Consider the following 19,882-nt stretch of genomic DNA (forward strand, 5'->3'; position numbering starts at 1 on the left):
ATCCAAAAAATGACCAATTGGCATGCATCCCATTCAGGGGAAAGGAGATGTATTTAAAAGTTCAATGGCATGGCCTCTTTTTGGAAGCGAGGTGCAAGGATAATTATAAGATATTCCATCATTCCCAAACAACCATTTACTATAGTAGGGACTTTGAACTGTCTGTCACCCCTTTCTTGCCTGAAGAATTGGAATCCACTGTTGAAAACGTGGTGGGAACCTGGTGCAGTCATTTTCCTGAGTCAACATTCTGGCAGACCTTTGAAAGGTTGTCCAACATCCCTCCCTCAGACAGGGTCTACTTAAGTATGAAAATCAGGGGTCCGGCTCTTTGGTGGGATCCCAGTGCTGTGTTTTAGGAGGTGGGTGCAGCCTGCACAGTGTATGACTGCCACATTTTTTCCAGGGATTTAGAGGCCAAACAAAAGGCCCTTAACGGAATGACAAATGCCTTTCCTGCAAAGTAAACCTTTGTTTTTAAGATTGCTGTCTGGTCATGAGGAGCAGGGGTGCTTATCCCGGCCTTACAAATATACTTCCAGCTGGCTGCACCCACCAGTTCTCACCTTCCCTTAGTAGAAGCTCCTCCCACAACCAGTCTCACATTGCTGGCTGGTTGTTGTCAGGGGGCAAGCCTTTTCCTCGCCAGACTGCAGCCAGGATAGGAGCACCAGCCACTCACTCGGAAAATAAGGTGCGCGCACGAAATGGTGAGGACTTCCCAACTGACTTGTTGGCCAGACTCTATAGTGCACCGCTGATGCCACGTCCATTCAGTGCCCATCCTGAAGCCTCCCGCTATGTGTATATGGTCCAATCATTGTAGTGCACTGTTTGCAATTGATGATTGCTGACCTTGCCACAAGTTCAGGAAGATCAGAAGCATTCAGCAATTTGATTTTGGACTTTATACACCTTCAGTTCCATTTATGTAGCATTAAATCCCTTCTAGTTGTCATTTTTTTCTGCTATAGGCAGCAAATTCTTCAAATAAATATTGCCAAATTATTAGCTGCAATTTTAGCTTGGAGTTAAAGACAACACTACTTAAAGTACATTTGACGTGATGAGCAGATTCAGCTAATGCCAACAGGGAATAACAATGTAGCTGTCATGATGAAAACTATCATGCCTATATCTCTCCCTCTCCTTTTCGTCAGTCCTGTCCCACTGAGGCATGGCATCCAGATGACACATAACGGCACGTGCAGAGAGTATAGCTGCCTTCCACCTTGAAACTACAAACAACAATGACATTCATACAGTCCTTTGTAAAATGTCCCGTGGCACTTCACAGGATGTATTAGCCCACAACATTTGAGACTGAACCACACAAGGAGGTATTAACATAAGTAAATGAACCAAATGGAACGTACACTTAAAATTTGGGTGGTTGGCATGTCCTTTTGTTGTAAACTTTTCAACAGAAAGGAAATCATAGAATCCCTACTGTGCTGAAGGAGACCATTCAGCCCACCGTATCTGCACCAACTCTCTGACAATGTATCTTACCCAGGCTCTCTTTCCTGCCCTGTTCCCATAAGCCCACACATTTATTATAGTTAATCCACCTAACGTACACATCTTGGGACGCTAAGGGACAATTTAGCATGGCCAATCCACCTAACCTGCACATCTTTGGACTGTAGGAGGAAACTGAAGCACCGGGAGGAAACCCATGCAGACACAGGGAGAATGTGCAAACTCCACACAGACAGTCGCCCAAGACCAGAATTGAACCTGGGTTCCTGGTGCTGTGAGGCAACAGCTAATTACTGTGCCACCCTCCATATTGTTCAGCTGCTTTTGACTGGATTGGCGTTAGGGTCGCTGCAATTGACGTCAGTGCCCTCTGTTAGGAGGATGAAGGGAATAGGCTCAGCGAACGATTGCTCCTAATTGGTATTTGCAAATGCAGCATTACAATGGTTGCACCATGTACACACAGTGAGAACTGGGTTGAGTGTGTTTTAAGCACTGTGCCATAGAGCTGCCTTTGGAAGTTCCATGTGTGCAGGTGTAGGCTGGCAGAGAAGAGCTTGATGTGGAGATGCCGGCGTTGGACTGGGGTAAACACAGTAAGAAGTTTAACAACACCAGGTTAAAGTCCAACAGGTTTATTTGGTAGCAAAAGCCACACAAGCTTTCGGAGCTCTAAGCCCCTTCTTCAGGTGAGTGGGAATTCTGTTCACAAACAGAGCTTATAAAGACACAGACTCAATTTACATGAATAATGGTTGGAATGCGAATAATTACAACTAATCAAGTCTTTAAGAAACAAAACAATGTGAGTGGAGAGAGCATCAAGACAGGCTAAAAAGATGTGTATTGTCTCCAGACAAGACAGCCAGTGAAACTCTGCAGGTCCACGCAACTGTGGGAGTTACAAATAGTGTGACATGAACCCAATATCCCAGTTGAGGCCGTCCTCGTGTGTGCGGAACTTGGCTATCAGTTTCTGCTCAGCGACTCTGCGCTGTCGTGTGTCGCGAAGGCCGCCTTGGAGAACGCTTACCCGAATATCAGAGGCCGAATGCCCGTGACCGCTGAAGTGCTCCCCAACAGGAAGAGAACAGTCTTGCCTGGTGATTGTCGAGTGGTGTTCATTCATCCGTTGTCGCAGCGTCTGCATAGTTTCCCCAATGTACCATGCCTCGGGACATCCTTTCTTGCAGCGCATCAGGTAGACAACGTTGGCCGAATTGCAAGAGTATGTACCGTGTACCTGGTGGATGGTGTTCTCACGTGAGATGATGGCATCTGTGTCGATGATCCGGCACGTCTTGCAGAGGTTGCTGTGGCAGGGTTGTGTGGTGTCATGGTCACTGTTCTCCTGAAGGCTGGGTAGTTTGCTGCGGACAATGGTCTGTTTGAGGTTGTGCGGTTGTTTGAAGGCAAGAAGTGGGGGTGTGGGGATGGCCTTGGCGAGATGTTCGTCTTCATCAATGACATGTTGAAGGCTCCGGAGGAGATGCCGGAGGAGAGCCTTCAACATGTCATTGATGAAGATGAACATCTCGCCAAGGCCATCCCCACACCCCCACTTCTTGCCTTCAAACAACCGCACAACCTCAAACAGACCATTGTCCGCAGCAAACTACCCAGCCTTCAGGAGAACAGTGACCATGACACCACACAACCCTGCCACAGCAACCTCTGCAAGACGTGCCGGATCATCGACACAGATGCCATCACCTCACGTGAGAACACCATCCACCAGGCACACGGTACATACTCTTGCAATTCGGACAACGTTGTCTACCTGATACGCTGCAAGAAAGGATGTCCCGAGGCATGGTACATTGGGGAAACTATGCAGACGCTGCGACAACGGATGAATGAACACCGCTCGACAATCACCAGGCAAGACTGTTCTCTTCCTGTTGGGGAGCACTTCAGCGGTCACGGACATTCGGCCTCTGATATTCGGGTAAGCGTTCTCCAAGGCGGCCTTCGCGACACACGACAGCGCAGAGTCGCTGAGCAGAAACTGATAGCCAAGTTCCGCACACACGAGGACGGCCTCAACTGGGATATTGGGTTCATGTCACACTATTTGTAACTCCCACAGTTGCGTGGACCTGCAGAGTTTCACTGGCTGTCTTGTCTGGAGACAATACACATCTTTTTAGCCTGTCTTGATGCTCTCTCCACTCACATTGTTTTGTTTCTTAAAGACTTGATTAGTTGTAAGTATTCGCATTCCAACCATTATTCATGTAAATTGAGTCTGTGTCTTTATAAGCTCTGTTTGTGAACAGAATTCCCACTCACCTGAAGAAGGGGCTTAGAGCTCCGAAAGCTTGTGTGGCTTTTGCTACCAAATAAACCTGTTGGACTTTAACCTGGTGTTGTTAAACTTCTTACAGAGAAGAGCTTACCAGCGATGGTGCCCACCTCCCACCCCCTGACAAACAATGCCTCCCTTGGGTGAGGTACATCCAGCATAGAGTAAGCATCTTCAGAAGAAGAGGATGGGGTGGAGATTGATGTGGGTAAAATGAGCAAAAAAACAAATCAAATCACTTCAATCAAAATAAAGATGCCAGAAGAAACATGAAATTGTTTGGTGTTTTTTTTAACGTGTAGAAGAGTCGTGAAAAATCCTTGATCTTTAAAGGCTGCAATCCACATGAAGCATAGTGGCAGGCTGACTGATCAGGCAGAGTAAACCATGATAAACCTGCTTTCAGATAGATGTGTGAGAAATACAATGGAGCACAGTCGCAGGGGAATGCACAGAAGTTTGGATTGTCTCGTACCTGTCTTGAGGCAACCTGCTTTCTGAATAGGTTATTTAGAAAGATGTATATTTTCTTTGAGGCTCGGCCGCAGGTAATAAACTTATTACGTTTCTTAGCCCTTTGCCGTAGGGTATCTATAAAAATGGGGACTATATTTTATCTGAATGCGTATCTGTTATGCCCGTGACACAACTCAGTGAGGGGAAAGGAGAAAACCATTTACGTGAATGAGAGCGACTGCAGAGGTAAGTGACAAATGGCAGTTTTTACAAAGGAAATGCGTCTGTTTATAGGTTGGCATGGCAACAACCACTTGACTTCAGTCATTATCATCACCAACACCCCCCCCCCCCCTCCCCCCCCGCCCCCTCCCCTCCCACCGTCCAGTAAAAGACATCTGACTGTCGAACTGAAAGGTTGAACATTTTTGAGTGGAAGGTTTAACATTCAGAAGACAAGTGAAAATGAAAAAGATTTTGTGGCAGTCAGAGGATCTTTCTGTCAGATATTTTACGTGGATGCAAAAGCAGTGAGATTCAGCTGTAGCTCGGGAATGAGTGAGTGAGGGGGGGGATTTTCCTATTCTGCGTGGTTCAGCACGAAGATAAAGGTCTAATCTGTTGCTCTGTGCATTCTTTAATGTTCAGCACCATGGTGTGGTAATGTCTGCTTAACTCGACTTTATTTCTGGGAAGTGCAATTAAAATCAAATGCATAACTCATTCATATAAAATCTTCCTCAAGTATCAAAGGGTTCGCCTGCACCACATGACAGGCTGGAATGTCTTGTGTATGTGTGTAAGCACAGGGCTGTACTCGAGTTTGTTAACTTTTTCTTACCTGGTTGTCTGACTTTGCCACAGGCGACTTCACTCCAACAATCTGATCTGCAACTGTCACTTGGCCTGGCTATCTGACTGGTTACGCCAGCGACGTCCCATTGGGCAGTACGCCCAGTGCACAGGTCCCGTTCACCTGAGGGGCCTCTACATCGCTGATGTTCCGAAGAAGGAATTTGTCTGCAGTGGTAAGAAATCTTACCTCCTTCTGAGCTTTAAGAAACTTTCCTATTTTTCGTACTAATTTAACATGTTTTCTGGCCAACGTCCCTCATTTCAACGCGATTGCACTGAACAACATTTTGTAGATGCTTATTTTAATCAAACATATTTTATCCAAAAGCAATTTAAGGATTCTTATTTCTGTGGAAATTTTTTGTGCTATTCCATCTCAGGGACTTGTGCGCAGGGATATTAATAATTTTCTTTTTTTGGGCACCCAATACCAGCTCTATGAAGATGCAAGTTCACTCAGTTCTGCCCGAGCAATACATCATAGTCCCTAACTGTAGGAGAGCACCCCGCACCTTATTTGTTCTTGGGATGCGAGTGTTGCTGGCAAGATGTTGCCCATCTCTAATTGCCCTTGAAACGTTGACTCAATGTCAGCTTCCCCACTGCCAAATAAGGAGTAGTTTTGTATCCTTTCGGCCATCGCTCATGGGTTGAAAAGCCCAAATATAACCTGGAGTTCCCTAATGGCCAACGGGGCTGACACCTTTTCAGTCTTGCCTTCATTCAATTCCAGATCAGAGGTTAAATGCCAGTGTACAAACCTACTGCACCATCATGTACCCAAAGGAAATCTCTTAACATTAGTGTAGTTGCTCCCTTAGAGGATTGATATACCACTTTTACAATCTGGGTTTGAATTCAGCTCCATATTTGTTTTCATGCATTCATGGGATGTGGGCATTGTGGGCTAGGCCAGCATTTATTGCCCATCCCTAATTACCCTTAAATAGGTGGTGGTGAGCTGCCTTCTTGACCGCTGCAGACCATATGGTGTAGGTACACTCACGGTGCTGTTGGGGAGAGAATTCCAGGACTATGACTATATTTAAAAGTCAGGATGGTGAGTGACTTGGAAGGGACTTCCAGGTGGTAGTGTTCCCATGTGTCTGCTGCTCTTGACAGTAGCAGTTGTCGGTTTGGAAGGTGCTTCTCAGGAACCTTGGTGAGTTCTTGGAGTGCATCTTGTAGATGGTACACACTTCTGCGATTGTTTGTCGGTGGTGGAGAGGGTGAATGTTAGTGAAAGGAGTACCGATCAAGCAGGCTGCTTTGACCTGGATGGTGCCAATCTTCTTGATGGAGCTTGTTGGAGCTGCACTCATCCAAGCAAATGGAGAGTATTCCATCACATTCCTGACTTGTGCCTTCTAGATGGTGGACAGGCTTTGGGGAAACAGGGGGCAACTTGCTGCAGGTATGTATATGGCTAGTCCAATTGAGTTCCTGGTCAATGGAAACCCCAGGAAGTTGATAGTGGGAGATTCAGTGATGGAAATACAATTGAATGTTATGGGCCAATGGTTAGATTCTCTCTTGCTGGAGATGATCATTGAGTTGCACTTGTGTGGCCTGAATGTTACTTGCCACTTGTCAGCCCAAACCTGGATATTGTCCAGGTCATGCTGCATTTGGACATGGTCTGAGTTAGTATCTGAGGCACGGCAGATGGTGCTGAGCATTGTGCCATCATTAGCAAACATCCCCACTTCTGACATTATGACGGAAGGAAGGTCTTTGATGGAGCAGCTGAAAAGGATGGAGCAACGGAAAAGGATGGGACACTTGAGGAATTCCCGCATTATGTCCCAGAGCCAAGATGATTGACCTCTAAAAACCACAGCTATCTTCCTTTGTGCCAGATATGGCTCTAATCAGCAGAGAGTTTCCCCCCGATTCCCACTGACTCCAGTTTTGCTAGAGCTCTTTGATGCCATACTTGGTCAAATGCTGCTATTATGTTAAGGGCAGACACTCTCACCTCTGTTCTCTGCTAGCTGTGGCAATCTTATGTGAAATTAGTTTGAACAGTCTCAATTCCAATCTTAATTTGTTAAGTCTGCAACACAAAGCTAGCCATGAAGTTCCCCTCCTAAATACACAGCATTCCAGCTCGGACAAGTTACACCATTTCACTGTTGGTGCTGGATCAGACTTCTGGCACTATGTCCCCTGTGGAATTATCTACAAAGACATGGATGGTATTACCAACTTCTTAAGGGTCAATAAGGATGGGTAATAAATCCAGCAATGCCAATATGCCAAGAATGATTTTTTTTTTAAATCGCCACACTTGGCCAGTAAATAATGTGACATAAAAGGATCATAAAGATGGCTGAAGGGCAAATGGAAAGAGTTTGGCGTTAACCCATGCTCAAACCTGTGTGCTCAAAGGGGGAACTGGCCCTAATACTCCCTTTGTTTTTGGGATGTAGACAACACTGAAAAGACAATATCAATTGTCCATCCGTGATTGAGCTGAGGGCATTAAGATCATTTGTTCAGAGTGAGATAAGTGATACGTAGCACCTAACTGGAGGATTTGGGGAAAGCTGTTGGGTGCTTGCAACAATCTACCAGCTCTCATGCTTAATTTCTGGTGCTTGGTGTAGTGTTTCCCTGTGATACTGTTGGTTTGGGATCAGATTGAAGGATTTCCTACTAACTTCGTTAGTTTGGACTAGAACTATAAGGTGTTCCCTGTTATACTGTTGGTTTTGAATAGAATTTGATTTGATTTGATTAGTTATTATCACATGTATTGGGGTACAGTGAAAAGTATTGTTTCTTGCGCACTATACAGACAAACATACCCTTCATAGAGTCCATAGGAGAGAAAGAAAAGAGAGAATGCAGAATAGAGTTACAGTCACAGCTTAGGGTGTAGAGAAAGATCGACTTAATACATGGTAGGTTCATTCAAAAGTCTGATGACAGCAGGCAAGAAGCTGTTTTCGAGTTGGTTGGTACATGATCTCAGACTTTTGTATCTTTTTCCCAACGGAAGAAGGGGGAAGAGAGTCTGTCCAAGGTGCGTGGGGTTCTTCATTATGCTGGCTGCTTTTTCAAAGCAGTGGGAAGTGTAGATAGAGTCAATGGATGGGAGGCTGCTTTGCTTGATGGATTGGGCTACATTCACCACCCTTTGTGGTTTCTTGCAGTCTTGGTCAGAGCTGGAGCCATACCAAGCTGTGATACATCCGGAAAGGATGCTTTCTATGGTGCAACTGTAAAAATTGGTGAGAGTCTCAGCAAACATGCTAAATTTCCTAAGCCTGCTGAGAAAGTAGAGGCGTTGGTGGGCTTTCTTAACTACAGCATCAGTGTAGAGGGACCAGAACAGGTTATTGGTGATCTGGACACTTAGAAACTTGAAGTTCTCGACCATTTCCACTTCACCACCGTTGATGTAGATGGGCATGTTCTCCACTACTTCCTGAAGTCGATGCCTATCTCCTTCGTATTACTGATATTGAGGGAAAGATTATTGTCATCGCACCATTTCACCAGATGCTGTGCAGTCCCGCTGTGATACAGTTGGTTTGGACTGGAAGCTGTCGGGTTTCCCTGTGTATTCATGGTTCGGACTAGTTGTTTTTGGGTTTTAGTGTGGTTTGGACTGCAAGCTGTCAGATTTACTTTGATAATGTTGGGCCCCAGTGTGTCCAAAGCAGAAAAGTCAATTTGTTGGATTTTGAAGATGAAACCAAGTAATGAGGTGGACCTCCAGCTGTTAGGGAAATAGACTGTGCTGACCTCTCTTAAAGCCAACCATCAACTAAGTTGGATCACGAGGTTTATGAGGTTTCTTGGTTATTGAAAGCAAGGGAGGAAGGTATGTGACCTCATGTGGCTCTTCCCACCCAAGTGATTGAAGCAGAATGTCACAGTCTAAAATAGCTCTAGGATCAAATTTATAGCAATTATGAAAAACAACTCATTAAATAGCATATTCTTTGTTCCACGTAACACAGGGGATGTTCAAAGAAATTTCAATGAAGTAAATCTTCTTGCGACAGAAAGAATGTAATTAAATAGAAGCATTGTCTATATATATCCCATGCGGCTTGAAACACGTAGTCACAAATAGAAACTGGCAAAACTTGTGCTATAAAAGCAATTAATTCACTGGAGCCATGTCTGAGTCGGATATCCGCAGTGTGCTTTTAATTAGGATAAATAATTACGGATTCCTGGGATGAAGTTGGATTTGTCCTGTTTCAATTATTGAGGAAGTAATTGGATTTTTTAATTGCTGTCTGCTTTCTGCCCTACTTTCTATTTTGTTTTAAATCGGTGTTTAAGCTGTAAGCCTGCCGAGGCCATTCATTTGTATTCTTTCCATCTGGTTTTGGTCTCCCGGCTGTAAACAAGATAGAGTGTAGCTAAGGCATTACATTATTTACTCGTTTCTGTGGTAACCTGCGGACTGAGGATCACATTTTGCATAGTTTGTGCTGCGCACCAGCTGGCCACGATGATTCTGACTTGTACAATCAGTCAGGGTAGGCTTTAGTGCATCTTCTGGTGGGTAAGCGGGTTCAGTTGTTAACCATAGAACCCATAGAATCCCTACAGTGCAGAAGGAGGCCATTCGGCCCATCAAATCTGCACTGACCACAATCCCACCCAGGCCCTATTCCCGTAACCTACATATTTACCCTAAAAATCCCCTGACACTAGAGTCAATTTATCATGGCCAATCAACCTAACCCGCACATCTTTGGGAGGAAAACAGAGCACCTGGAGGAAACCCAGACAGACACTGGGAGAATGTGCAAATTCCACACAGTTACCTGAGGCCGGAATTGAACCTGGGTCCCTGGTGCTGTGAGGCAGCAGTACTAACCACTGTGTCACCGTGCCGCCACCGTGTTATTAACACTGGTGCGTTATGCCAGAGCGGCAGATCTCGAGTCCCTCATTCTGTGCAGCTCTTTATATTCTCTGTGAGGGTGACATTTTTAAATTGTTTTCTCTATAATAATTTGCATTAGGGGCAAGGACAGCAGGGTGGCACAGTGGTCAGATCTGCTGCCACACAGTGCCAGAGGCAGGTTCATTTCCGGCCTTGGGTGATTGTGTGGAATTTGCACGTTCTCCTTGTGTCTACTTGGATTTCCTCCGGGTACTCAGGTTTCCTGCCACAGTCCAAAAGACATGTAGGTTAAGTTGATTGACTATGCTAAATTGCCCCTTAGTGTCCCAAGATGTGTAAGTTAAGAGGATTAGCAGGGTAAATACATGGGGTTATGGGGATAGGGTCTGGGTAAGATGCTCTGTCAGAAAGTTGGTGCAGACTCGATGGGCTGAATAGCCTGCTTCAGCTCTGTCGGGATTCTAGTCTATGATTATATATATTATTTGGCATCAGTAAGGTAAAGTGTGAGGTTAGAAAAAAAGACGGCTGAGGGTTGAGCTACTAGAGGTCTTTAAAATGATTAAAGGTTTTGTCAGAGTGGATAAAGTTAGAGGATGTCTTGTGGCGCAGTGAGTAGTGTCTCTACCTTTGGAGCAGAAGCTTTAGATTCAAGTCACACCTCAGGATTTGATGGTCAAGGAAGGTATATTCATAATGTTGCCAAACAGCACTGCTGCCTCATAGCACAAGGGACCCAGGTTTGATTCCCGGCTTGTGTCACTGCCTGTGTGGAGTTTGCACATTCTCTCCGTGTCTGCGTGGGTTACCTCCAGTGCTCCGGTTTCCTCCCACAGCCCAAAGATGTGCAGGTTAGGTGGATTGACCATGTTAAATTGCCCCTTTGTGAAAGGGGGGACCAGCTAGGGTAAATGCATGGGATTATGGGGATAGGGCCTGGATGGGAATGTGGTCGGTGCAGACCCGATGGGCTGAATGGCCTCCTTCTGCACTGTAGGATTCTATGATTGTCAGTATAGTCAGCCATACTGCAGAAGGCAACAGCAACCTACTGCAGTACTTTGCCAATGGAAGTTCGTGGTCACTGATGCCTTCATAGGCATGTGGTACCTAAAGGAGGAGCAATGAGAATGTTTCCTCATAAGAGGAAGAGAATAACAACAGGCTATCAATCTAAGATAGTCACCAAATAATCCAGTAGGAAGTGCAAAAGATACTTGCAGAGGAGTGGTGAAAATGTGCAGCTCATTACCATGGGGTGTGGTTGAAGTGAATAACATAAATGTGTTTAAGGGGAAGCTAGACAACCATTTAAGGAAGCATGGAATAGATGATTATGAGGGGGAGAGATAGGAGGAGGTGTGAGTGGAGCATAGATACTGGAATGGACTGGTTAGGCCGAATAGTTTGTTTCTGTGCTGTATACTCTACCTTTATAGGTAGGTATGAGTTGCTTACAGTACCGTAGTGTAAATGTCTTTTCTTCACAAAGAACAGTAAGAAGTCTCACAACACCAGGTTAAAAGTCCAACAGGTTGATTTGGAATCACGAGCTTTCAGGGCCCTATTCTTCATCAAGTCGAAATAAACCGATTGGACTTTAAGCTGGTGTTGTGAGACTTCTTGCTGTGCCCACCCCAGTCCAACACCAGCATCTCCACATCACTTCATAAAGAAGGCAGGGAAATCCTTTAGCCACCTTAAAGCAGATTGGCAGTGGTCTAGGAGCAAGATGGCTGGCTGCTACTTAGCCTGGGAATAGATATATACACACGCACTCACACAAACACAGAGGGATGCGAATCAGTGGTGGAAATTATTTTTTGATTTATATTTTCTTTGAGTGAAGATGTTGCTCAGCAAGTTGAGGTGGATGAGGGCCAACTATCATGTAAATGGTAATCTTCAGCACCAGAGATGAATCTGCTCTATGTACGTGGTGGGAGACTCTAATTCTCATCTAACTACCTGCTGGTCCATGTCTTTTAGCTGGTGCATGTTGTATGGGAAATGTTAAACTGAACAATAAATGTTTATAAAAGGACACAAGAAAAGGTCAAAGGTAGTGAAATTCTGAGTCTGTACACTATCTATCATTGAAGCTTGAAGCCTAGATCTCCCCCCCCCCCCACTTCCATTTCATGCCTACAAGAGGGGGAGGTGGGAGACGGGGGAGATGGGCAGTGGAATGATAATGGAGGAAAGAAGTAGAAGTCAGAGAAGGAAAGAGGGAAAGGGACCGCTTGGAAGTGGTGTTTGTGAGGAGAAAGAGGTAAGATGCTCAGAGTCCAAAATGAAAATGATATAGGCCCTTTAGTATGAATTGCAGTAGCCTGAGACATCATATGCCAACAAATTGGAAACGTCTCGATCTGATCCAGGGGGCCACTGTTTGTTGGTGAATTATAACTAACAATTTTCTTTTTACAGTTCCTTTATCTCCAGCTACCCAATATCTTGGACTCTGATATTTCCCCTGGACAATACAATAGGCTATGGCTGGCTAATATTAAATAAAATTCATGAAGCATCAAGGGTAATGAGACTATGGATGATTCATTGTCAAGAGACCCGATTCTAATCAGTCTTCATGCTTTACATTAACACACCCCAGAGAAAATACAAGTGATACTGCAATGGGACTGTGAATGAACTTCCAGTCTGAGGGCTTGATTATAACCAGTCCTCAGCTGCCTCATTTAGGATATTCTGCATCAAACATGACAAAAACAAAACCAGAAAACCTTGGAATCTGACTATTTAAAAAAAATCTTATCTCTATCTCACCACTAAATTCAAAAACTTTGTAGTTGAACCTGATTAGAGTTTTGTTCAACATTATATGCAAAAAGCCAGAAGTAGATTTGGCTGAGTGTAGGGTGCCCTCACTTAAAGTGGTGGTTACATTTCTGAAAATCGCCACTTTACATGAAATCCCTTTAAGTGAAGCATGGTTAGCCAAGGAATCAATGTTAATTCCAGAGTTAAGTTCCTGAAGACAATTGTTGGCTAGAAAAATGAATACAAAAATTGAAACAATGTACCATACAGTCTGAAACACTGTACCGTACCGTAAGTGACTTCAAAATTGCTACCTGCAGGCTTCATCCTATCAGAGACCTCTTTAAAACAAGGGATTCCTCAAACATAAATAGTGTACAGTACAGAACAGTACCCTTGTATAGCAAAGACAAGTGGTTCCTCAAACACAGGTAGTGTACAGTACAGAGCAGAACCGTTGTATGGCAAAGACAAGAGGTTCCTCAAACACAAGTAGTGTACAGTACAGTACAGAGCAGTACTGTTGTATAGCAAAGAATTCTTTTAAAACAGAAGTCCACAACGGTCCCTCAGGTATTTCCTGTAGCAATAGCGAAGACATCTGAAAGATCAAACTTTACAGTGCAGTATCTGTACTGTAAGGTACACGACAGTGGAGAATTATTTTCAACAATGAAGTCCACAAAGCTCCTCAACTAGTACAGGGTACAGTAAAAAAAAAGTCCAGTAATGAAGTTTAGTTAAATATTGGGGAGGGGGGAGGTAGCTGAAGATGCAACAAAAAAAACAAAAAAAATTTTGTCCTCAAGGACAAAATGGCACTGATCACAAGGCAGACTCCACATACAATCATTCTTCCTGGTTGTTCTATGACATTATCACGTCAGGACGTGATGATGACATCATCACACCCTTTGCGCACTTTTAAACGGGGAATACTTTAAATGAACCCCAGACATAAAAATAAAGCCCTTTAAAATGAAACCACTTTAAAAGGGGACACTTCAAGCAGGGATTTACTGCACCGGTCTAAGTGATACATTGCTCTCATTGTAATAAACTTTGATTCTGCACATTAACACAGTTCAGATTCAGTAAAAGTCTGGAGGGACCTAAAGGAATTGTGACCACCCCAGTCAGCATTCCGTGATACCGACTTTTCATTTCTAGCACACTACAAAATATATCTTATGCTTTAATCTTCTCAGAAAATACACAGTTCCTGTAGCCCAACAGGCCAACTGTGGCCAGAAACATTTCACTGTGAAACCAAGTGACAGATGCCATCCACTCGAGCTTCTGTGGATTTCTCCTCAAATCCCCTTGGATGATTATCATACTGTTCTAGCAAGGATCAATTTCCAGGATTTCCAGCTCTCCTTTCCCTATCCCTTTGAATATCCACAAGCTTTCAGCTTTCCACAAAATCTCTCAGTGAACCAGTCACCAATTGCTCAAAGGCTTTGGAAGATATCACCAATCTTATGATTACTTGGCTTTTCACTAGCTAGCATCACCAGGTCTGTACTTTTTAGCTCTGTCCTTAACTTCAGTGAATGGTACACAGTTCCAGTTCCTCTGTTCCTTTTAACTTTGGTTTCCTGGAACTCCTCTGCTCATTCCCTGGTTTCTAGAACGAACAGTCCCATACTTCCTCTGGGATTTGCTTTCTTGCCTGTTACTCTATTCTTCTGCTTCTGGCAGAGTGGAGAAGGCTCTTTTCTCTCTAACTGCTAAACTGCTTCTGCTATAGGTTCAGCTAAACTAAAAACAAGAGCCTGCATTCTCCAATCTCACTGCCAGCGAGAAAGGATAATTTGGCACTCCGCCAAATCTCCATTCACAGCAGTGGGACCGGAGAATCCCAGCCACAGTTGAGGTCATTGAATTCTGGCCAAGGTCTTTCCCCTGAAAGGTGATGGCTGGTTGCTAAGCTTCAGCTCATTCTTTCTCCAAACTCCTGTTTACTTTTCACATTGTAAACTCTGAAAGCACAATAGAAACACAATTTGAACTGAAACCAAAAACCCCCGCACATGCAAACACCTTTGTTTAACATGAATCTAACTAGAATTTTACCCTTTTTTGCACAGAAACACTAAATTCAACTCAAATCTATATCTTATTCCTAATATCCAACAATACAAACATTGATCACTTAAAACTACCTGTTTCCTTACACCCCCAGCACAAGGGCACTGAGGTCAATTTAGCTCATCTAATAGATCATAGAATCATAAAATCTCTACAGTGCAAAAGGAGGCCATTCGGCCTATCAAGTTTGCACCAACCACAATCCCACCCAGGCCCCATTCCCGTCACCCTGCATATTTACCCTGCTAATTCCCTGACACGAGGGTTAATTTATCATGGCCAATCAACCTGACCGGCACATCTTTGGATTGTGGGAGGAAACCAGGGCACCCAGAGGAAACCCACACAGACATGAGGAGGACATGCAAACTCCACACAGACAGTGACCCGAGGCCGGAATTAAACCCGGCGCTGTGAGGCAGCAGTGCTAACCACTGTGCCATTGTGCAGCACAGTGTTCACACATGGCTTGAAGTCAGAGGTTGTGGATTTCAAGAAGAAATTAGATATAGTTCTTGGGGCTAAAGGGATCAAGGGGTGAGGGCGGAAGGCAGGATCAGGATAGTGAATTTGATGTTCAGTCATGATCATAAGAGCTGAATGGCTTGCTTCTGATTTTAGTTTTTATGTATGTTTCTATGTATCATCCTCAGAAATGATACTTTGGTTTCGTTAGTTGAGTTTCCTTTGATGTTTTGTTTTAGTTACAGTGCCCCACCAGTGCCCCTCGCATTGATCTGTTTTTATTAGAATGAGTATAAGTAGGGGACAGTTGGGGTCCTGGATTGCATGGGAAGGAGCTGAGACTGAACAAGCCAATAAACTTTCTTGATAAAGAAAGAGTCCGTGTCTTGGTTTCGTCTTCACCAATTGGCTTAGGTCCTATTAACAATTGCCATAGTATTGAAACATATGAAAAAATTATTGGATGACTTGGGTGACGAGTGGCTGCATGGTGGTAAAGTGGTTAGCACTGCTGCCTCACAGTGCCAGGGACCCGGGTTCGATTCCCAGCTTGGGTCACTGTGCGGAGTCTGCACGTTCTCCTCATGTCTGCATGGTTTCCTTCGGGTGCTCCGGTTTCCTCCCACAGTATGAAAGACATGTTGGTTAGGTGCATTGGCTAAATTCTCCCTCGGTATACCTGAACAGATGCTGAAATGTGGCGACAAGGGGCTTTTCACAGTAACTTCATTGCAGTGTTAATGTAAACCTACTTGTGACACTAATAAATAAACTTTGAACTTTTATTGGTTTCTGATAGCGCTATAGGGTGTGATATCTTGTGTTCATAAACAATCACATTTTGATTGTATAAAACAAACAGGCCTATCAGCACGTACCATTTGACATTTGAAGAGAGTGAGATAGACACTGCATCTGAATTGGAAACAAGCACAAGGTTGCCTTAACTTTCCTAAGCTGAAGAAAACAGCATCGAGGGAAGAGGCATAAAGGATGGGGAAAAAATAGGGAAACGTCAAGGGCAAAATAGAATAATCCATCAGTGACTTTATGGGGTTTTGTAAATCCCACAAGAATAATCCCAAAAGCCCAGTGGAACAGCTGTTGGTGATGGATTGATAGATGCTGAAAAGGACAAGACATAGTCAAACATTTCAGCAGGGAGCCAAGTCTTCAGTTAATGAAATGTCAACAAAACACCAGAGAATTACAAAGCACGCATTTGCAAACTTGTAGTCATTGTGACAGATGGAGCAGGAAAGCTGGTGCATGTTTCCTTTAGTCCCACTCCATTCAGTGACGTAGAAAAAAGTCACGCAGAAGAAATATGCTTGTAGAGATGGAGAGTTTACGACGCACTTAAGAAATGTGGTATTTATGCAGTGAGCATATCATGCGATCTATTCTTTTATAATTGCAGTTTCAACCTTTCCAAATATATCTCTTATGATTGGCGCCAGTTCTTGGTTAGATTGTTAAGAGATGGTCATATGTAGAATGTCATTGATTTTGTTTGTCTTTGTTGACAATGACCTTCTGTCAAATATAGACTTGTGTTCCAGTTTCAGGGCTGATGGGATCTTATTGGGGTTGGAGGAAAAGCTAAGAAAAGGGGAATGTTTGTTTTAAGAGCCTCAAAAAAAACAGCAAGCTTATTTCTTTTCTTTCATAAATGTGAAGTAACGTTATTAAATTTGACTTTCTTTTGTTACATTTTCCAATCTGATTTTGTTTTGATTTGTTTTGCTTGATGACTTGCAATTTTCTAAAGTGTGTGACATACTAAGTGTCCCAGAGCAACTTTACGAACAAGGATTGGAAACATTAAACCAAGGGAGAGAGGGGAGGAGACAGAACTGTAAACTCAGATGGGCCTTCAGAGGATTTGCAAAGGATGAGGGAGGGGCAGGGAAGTTTAGGGAGGGAATTCCCGACAAACCAGAGGGAACCGGTAGGAATGCATGGATACCAGAGTTTGAAGATTGAAAGACATGGGATGGAGATTGCACAGGAAAGGTAGAAAGAGGGCATTGGAAGTTCTGAATAAATCCTCCCATTTTCAAGTTATAATATTTTTTATTTGGGATATTTTTATTGGACTTTTTATCTCGACCTGCTACTTGGGATTCTTAAAATGGAGCCAACATTGCGGATTAGCCTTTTGAAAATTCCCTTGTCATTAAAATTTGCGTGTACGCTGCATATTCTGGAATGTGATTTGAAATTTAAGTAAGATATCGAATTCTTGTATTGATTGCTTATAAACAAAGCGCTGTTGACAAAAAGTTAGTTTTGTTGTCTCCTCAAGCAACGCATGCAGGTTTGGCTGGGCAGAAAGCTGGCATTTAATCAGAGAAGAGGAGCAATTCTGGCGGAATAGGAGGTTGCTTATAGTTGGAATGAAGGCAGGGTGAAGATGAAGAAAACTTCACTCTGCATTAATGCACATTAATTGACCGAGGAGTGCTTTTACTGGGAATCTTTTCCTACATTTAGTCTGTCCTCTGATCTTAATAGAGCAGAGCAGAAGGAACTTTACCTGGTATCTAGTTTTAAAGTTTATTTATTAGTGTCATTAGATTACAAGTATGCTTACACTGACACTGCAATGAAGCTACTGTGAAAATCCCCTAGTTGCCACATTCCGGCGCCTGTTCGGTGCACTGAGGGAGAATTTAGCATGGCCAGTGCACCTAACCAGCACGTCTTTCAGACGATGGGAGGAAACCGGAGCACCCGGAGGAAACCCACCCGGGGAGAACGTGCAGACTCCACACAGACAGTGACCCAAGCCGGGAATTGAACCCGGGTCCCTGGAACTGTGAGGTAGCAGTGCTAACCACTGTGCCGCCGTGTATGGGCTCCCTCCACACATCTCATCTTATCGGCATAACAGTCTATTCCCTTCTTATGTGCTTGAAGCTTAAAGTTTTTGCTTCAATGAAATTTGGAAAGCGAGGATTGTTACTCTTGAGTGCAAAGTTAGATAACTGCGATGAAGTCAGTTTGTGCAAGACTGCCAGTGTTCATCCACTTGTGCAGTCTTCAAACTGAGCTACTAAGACTGGGGGAGCTGAGTGGGAGGAACGTCAATGTTTCAACTGAGTCAGCAACTAACCTCACGAACACCAATAAAAGGCGTAGTTGTCAGAATTTTATAGGAAAGCTTTATTGTCAGTGGAAGAATCTAGTCTTTAGAGATTAGTAATCTTTTAGATGGAAGCAGATGAGTCAAACACTGTCCAACACATGCTGCAGTTTGAGTAACAGTTTGGCGCCAAAAAGAGTCAGAAACAAGATTTCTGTCAAAGTTCCTGTACCTGGAAAGCTGAGGGAACCAGACAACTGGCTGACGGTGGTGGCAATTGTTTCTGATTTGCTGTATGAACCAGTCATCGTCCATTGTGGATTGGAACATGGCACTCCCTGTGACAATGGTGGCACGGTGGCACAGTGGTTAGCACTGCAGCCTCACAGCATCAGGGACCCAGGTTCAATTATGGCCTCGGGTCACTGTCTGTGTGGAGTTTGCACATTCTTACCCTGTCTCCGTGGTTTTTCTTTGAGTGCTCCAGTTTCCTCCCACACTTCAAAGGTGTGCGGGTTAGGTTGATTGGCCATGATAAATTGCCCCTTAGTGTCAGCAGGACCATCAGGGTAAATACGTGGGGTTACGGGAATAGAAGCTGGGTGGGATTCTTGCAGACTCAATGGACCGAATGCCTCCTGCACTGCAGGGATTCTATGAATACCCTGTGCCACTGAAGGATGAAGTAATAATTGCAGATCCGTATCTTCCCCTATCACCTTGGACTGACTTGAAAGCTTTAAGCCCACCGTGTTAAATGTTGTACAGAGCTGGATCTGTCTGATGTATTACAAACAAAGCCAAGGTTTGCGAAACCAATTTGCAAACTTAAAAGGCGATGTAATTGGCTTGATGTTTAATTTTCTTTCAAGCATGCAAACAAAAAAATTAGTCCCTTGCACTGCCAAGTATGGAACGCACATATCAGTATGTTCACAGTGCTCTGTGCTTATCGTATACAACAATACAAGTATTCTTTCACTGGATCTACGTGCTACTAGCAAGGCTAGCATTTGTGACCAATCCCTAATTGCCCTTGGCAAGGAGATTGTGAACCTTCTTCTTGATTCGCCATATCTATCTGATGCAGGTCCAACCACAGTGTTGTTACAAAGACAATTCCAGGATTTTGACCCAGTGACACCTCCCATTACTTTGCTGATGATCGAGAGTAGACTGATGGGTCGGTAATTGACCAGATTGTATTTGTCCTGCTTTTACTGGACAGGGTATTACTTGACAATTTTCCACATCGTCAGGTAGCTGCCAATGTTACAGCGATACTGGAACAGTTTCGCTAGGGGGTGAGGCTATTCCACAGCAGAAGTCTTTAGTACTATTGACGGAATCTTGTCAGGTCCCATAGCCTTTTCAGTAGCTAGCGTCTTCAGTGTTTCTTGATGTCATGTGGAGTGAATCGAATTGGCTGAGGATTGGCATCTTGGGTGCTGGGAGCTCAGGAGAAAACCAAAATCGATCA

At 43.9% G+C, this 19,882-nt stretch overlaps 1 protein-coding gene across 2 annotated transcripts in view; it reads left to right on the forward strand.

Moving 5' to 3' along the window:
• LOC144505230 (slit homolog 3 protein-like) overlaps positions 1-19,882 on the forward strand; it is a 678,283-nt gene that overhangs the window by 366,383 nt on the left and 292,018 nt on the right. For both annotated transcript variants that reach the window (XM_078231240.1, XM_078231241.1), the window contains one exon: positions 5,108-5,271. In XM_078231240.1, the coding sequence (XP_078087366.1) occupies positions 5,108-5,271 (164 nt within the window). The remainder of the gene's footprint in view (positions 1-5,107; positions 5,272-19,882) is intronic.

Source organism: Mustelus asterias, chromosome 16 (assembly GCF_964213995.1).
Source record: "Mustelus asterias chromosome 16, sMusAst1.hap1.1, whole genome shotgun sequence".
NCBI lineage: Eukaryota > Metazoa > Chordata > Chondrichthyes > Carcharhiniformes > Triakidae > Mustelus > Mustelus asterias.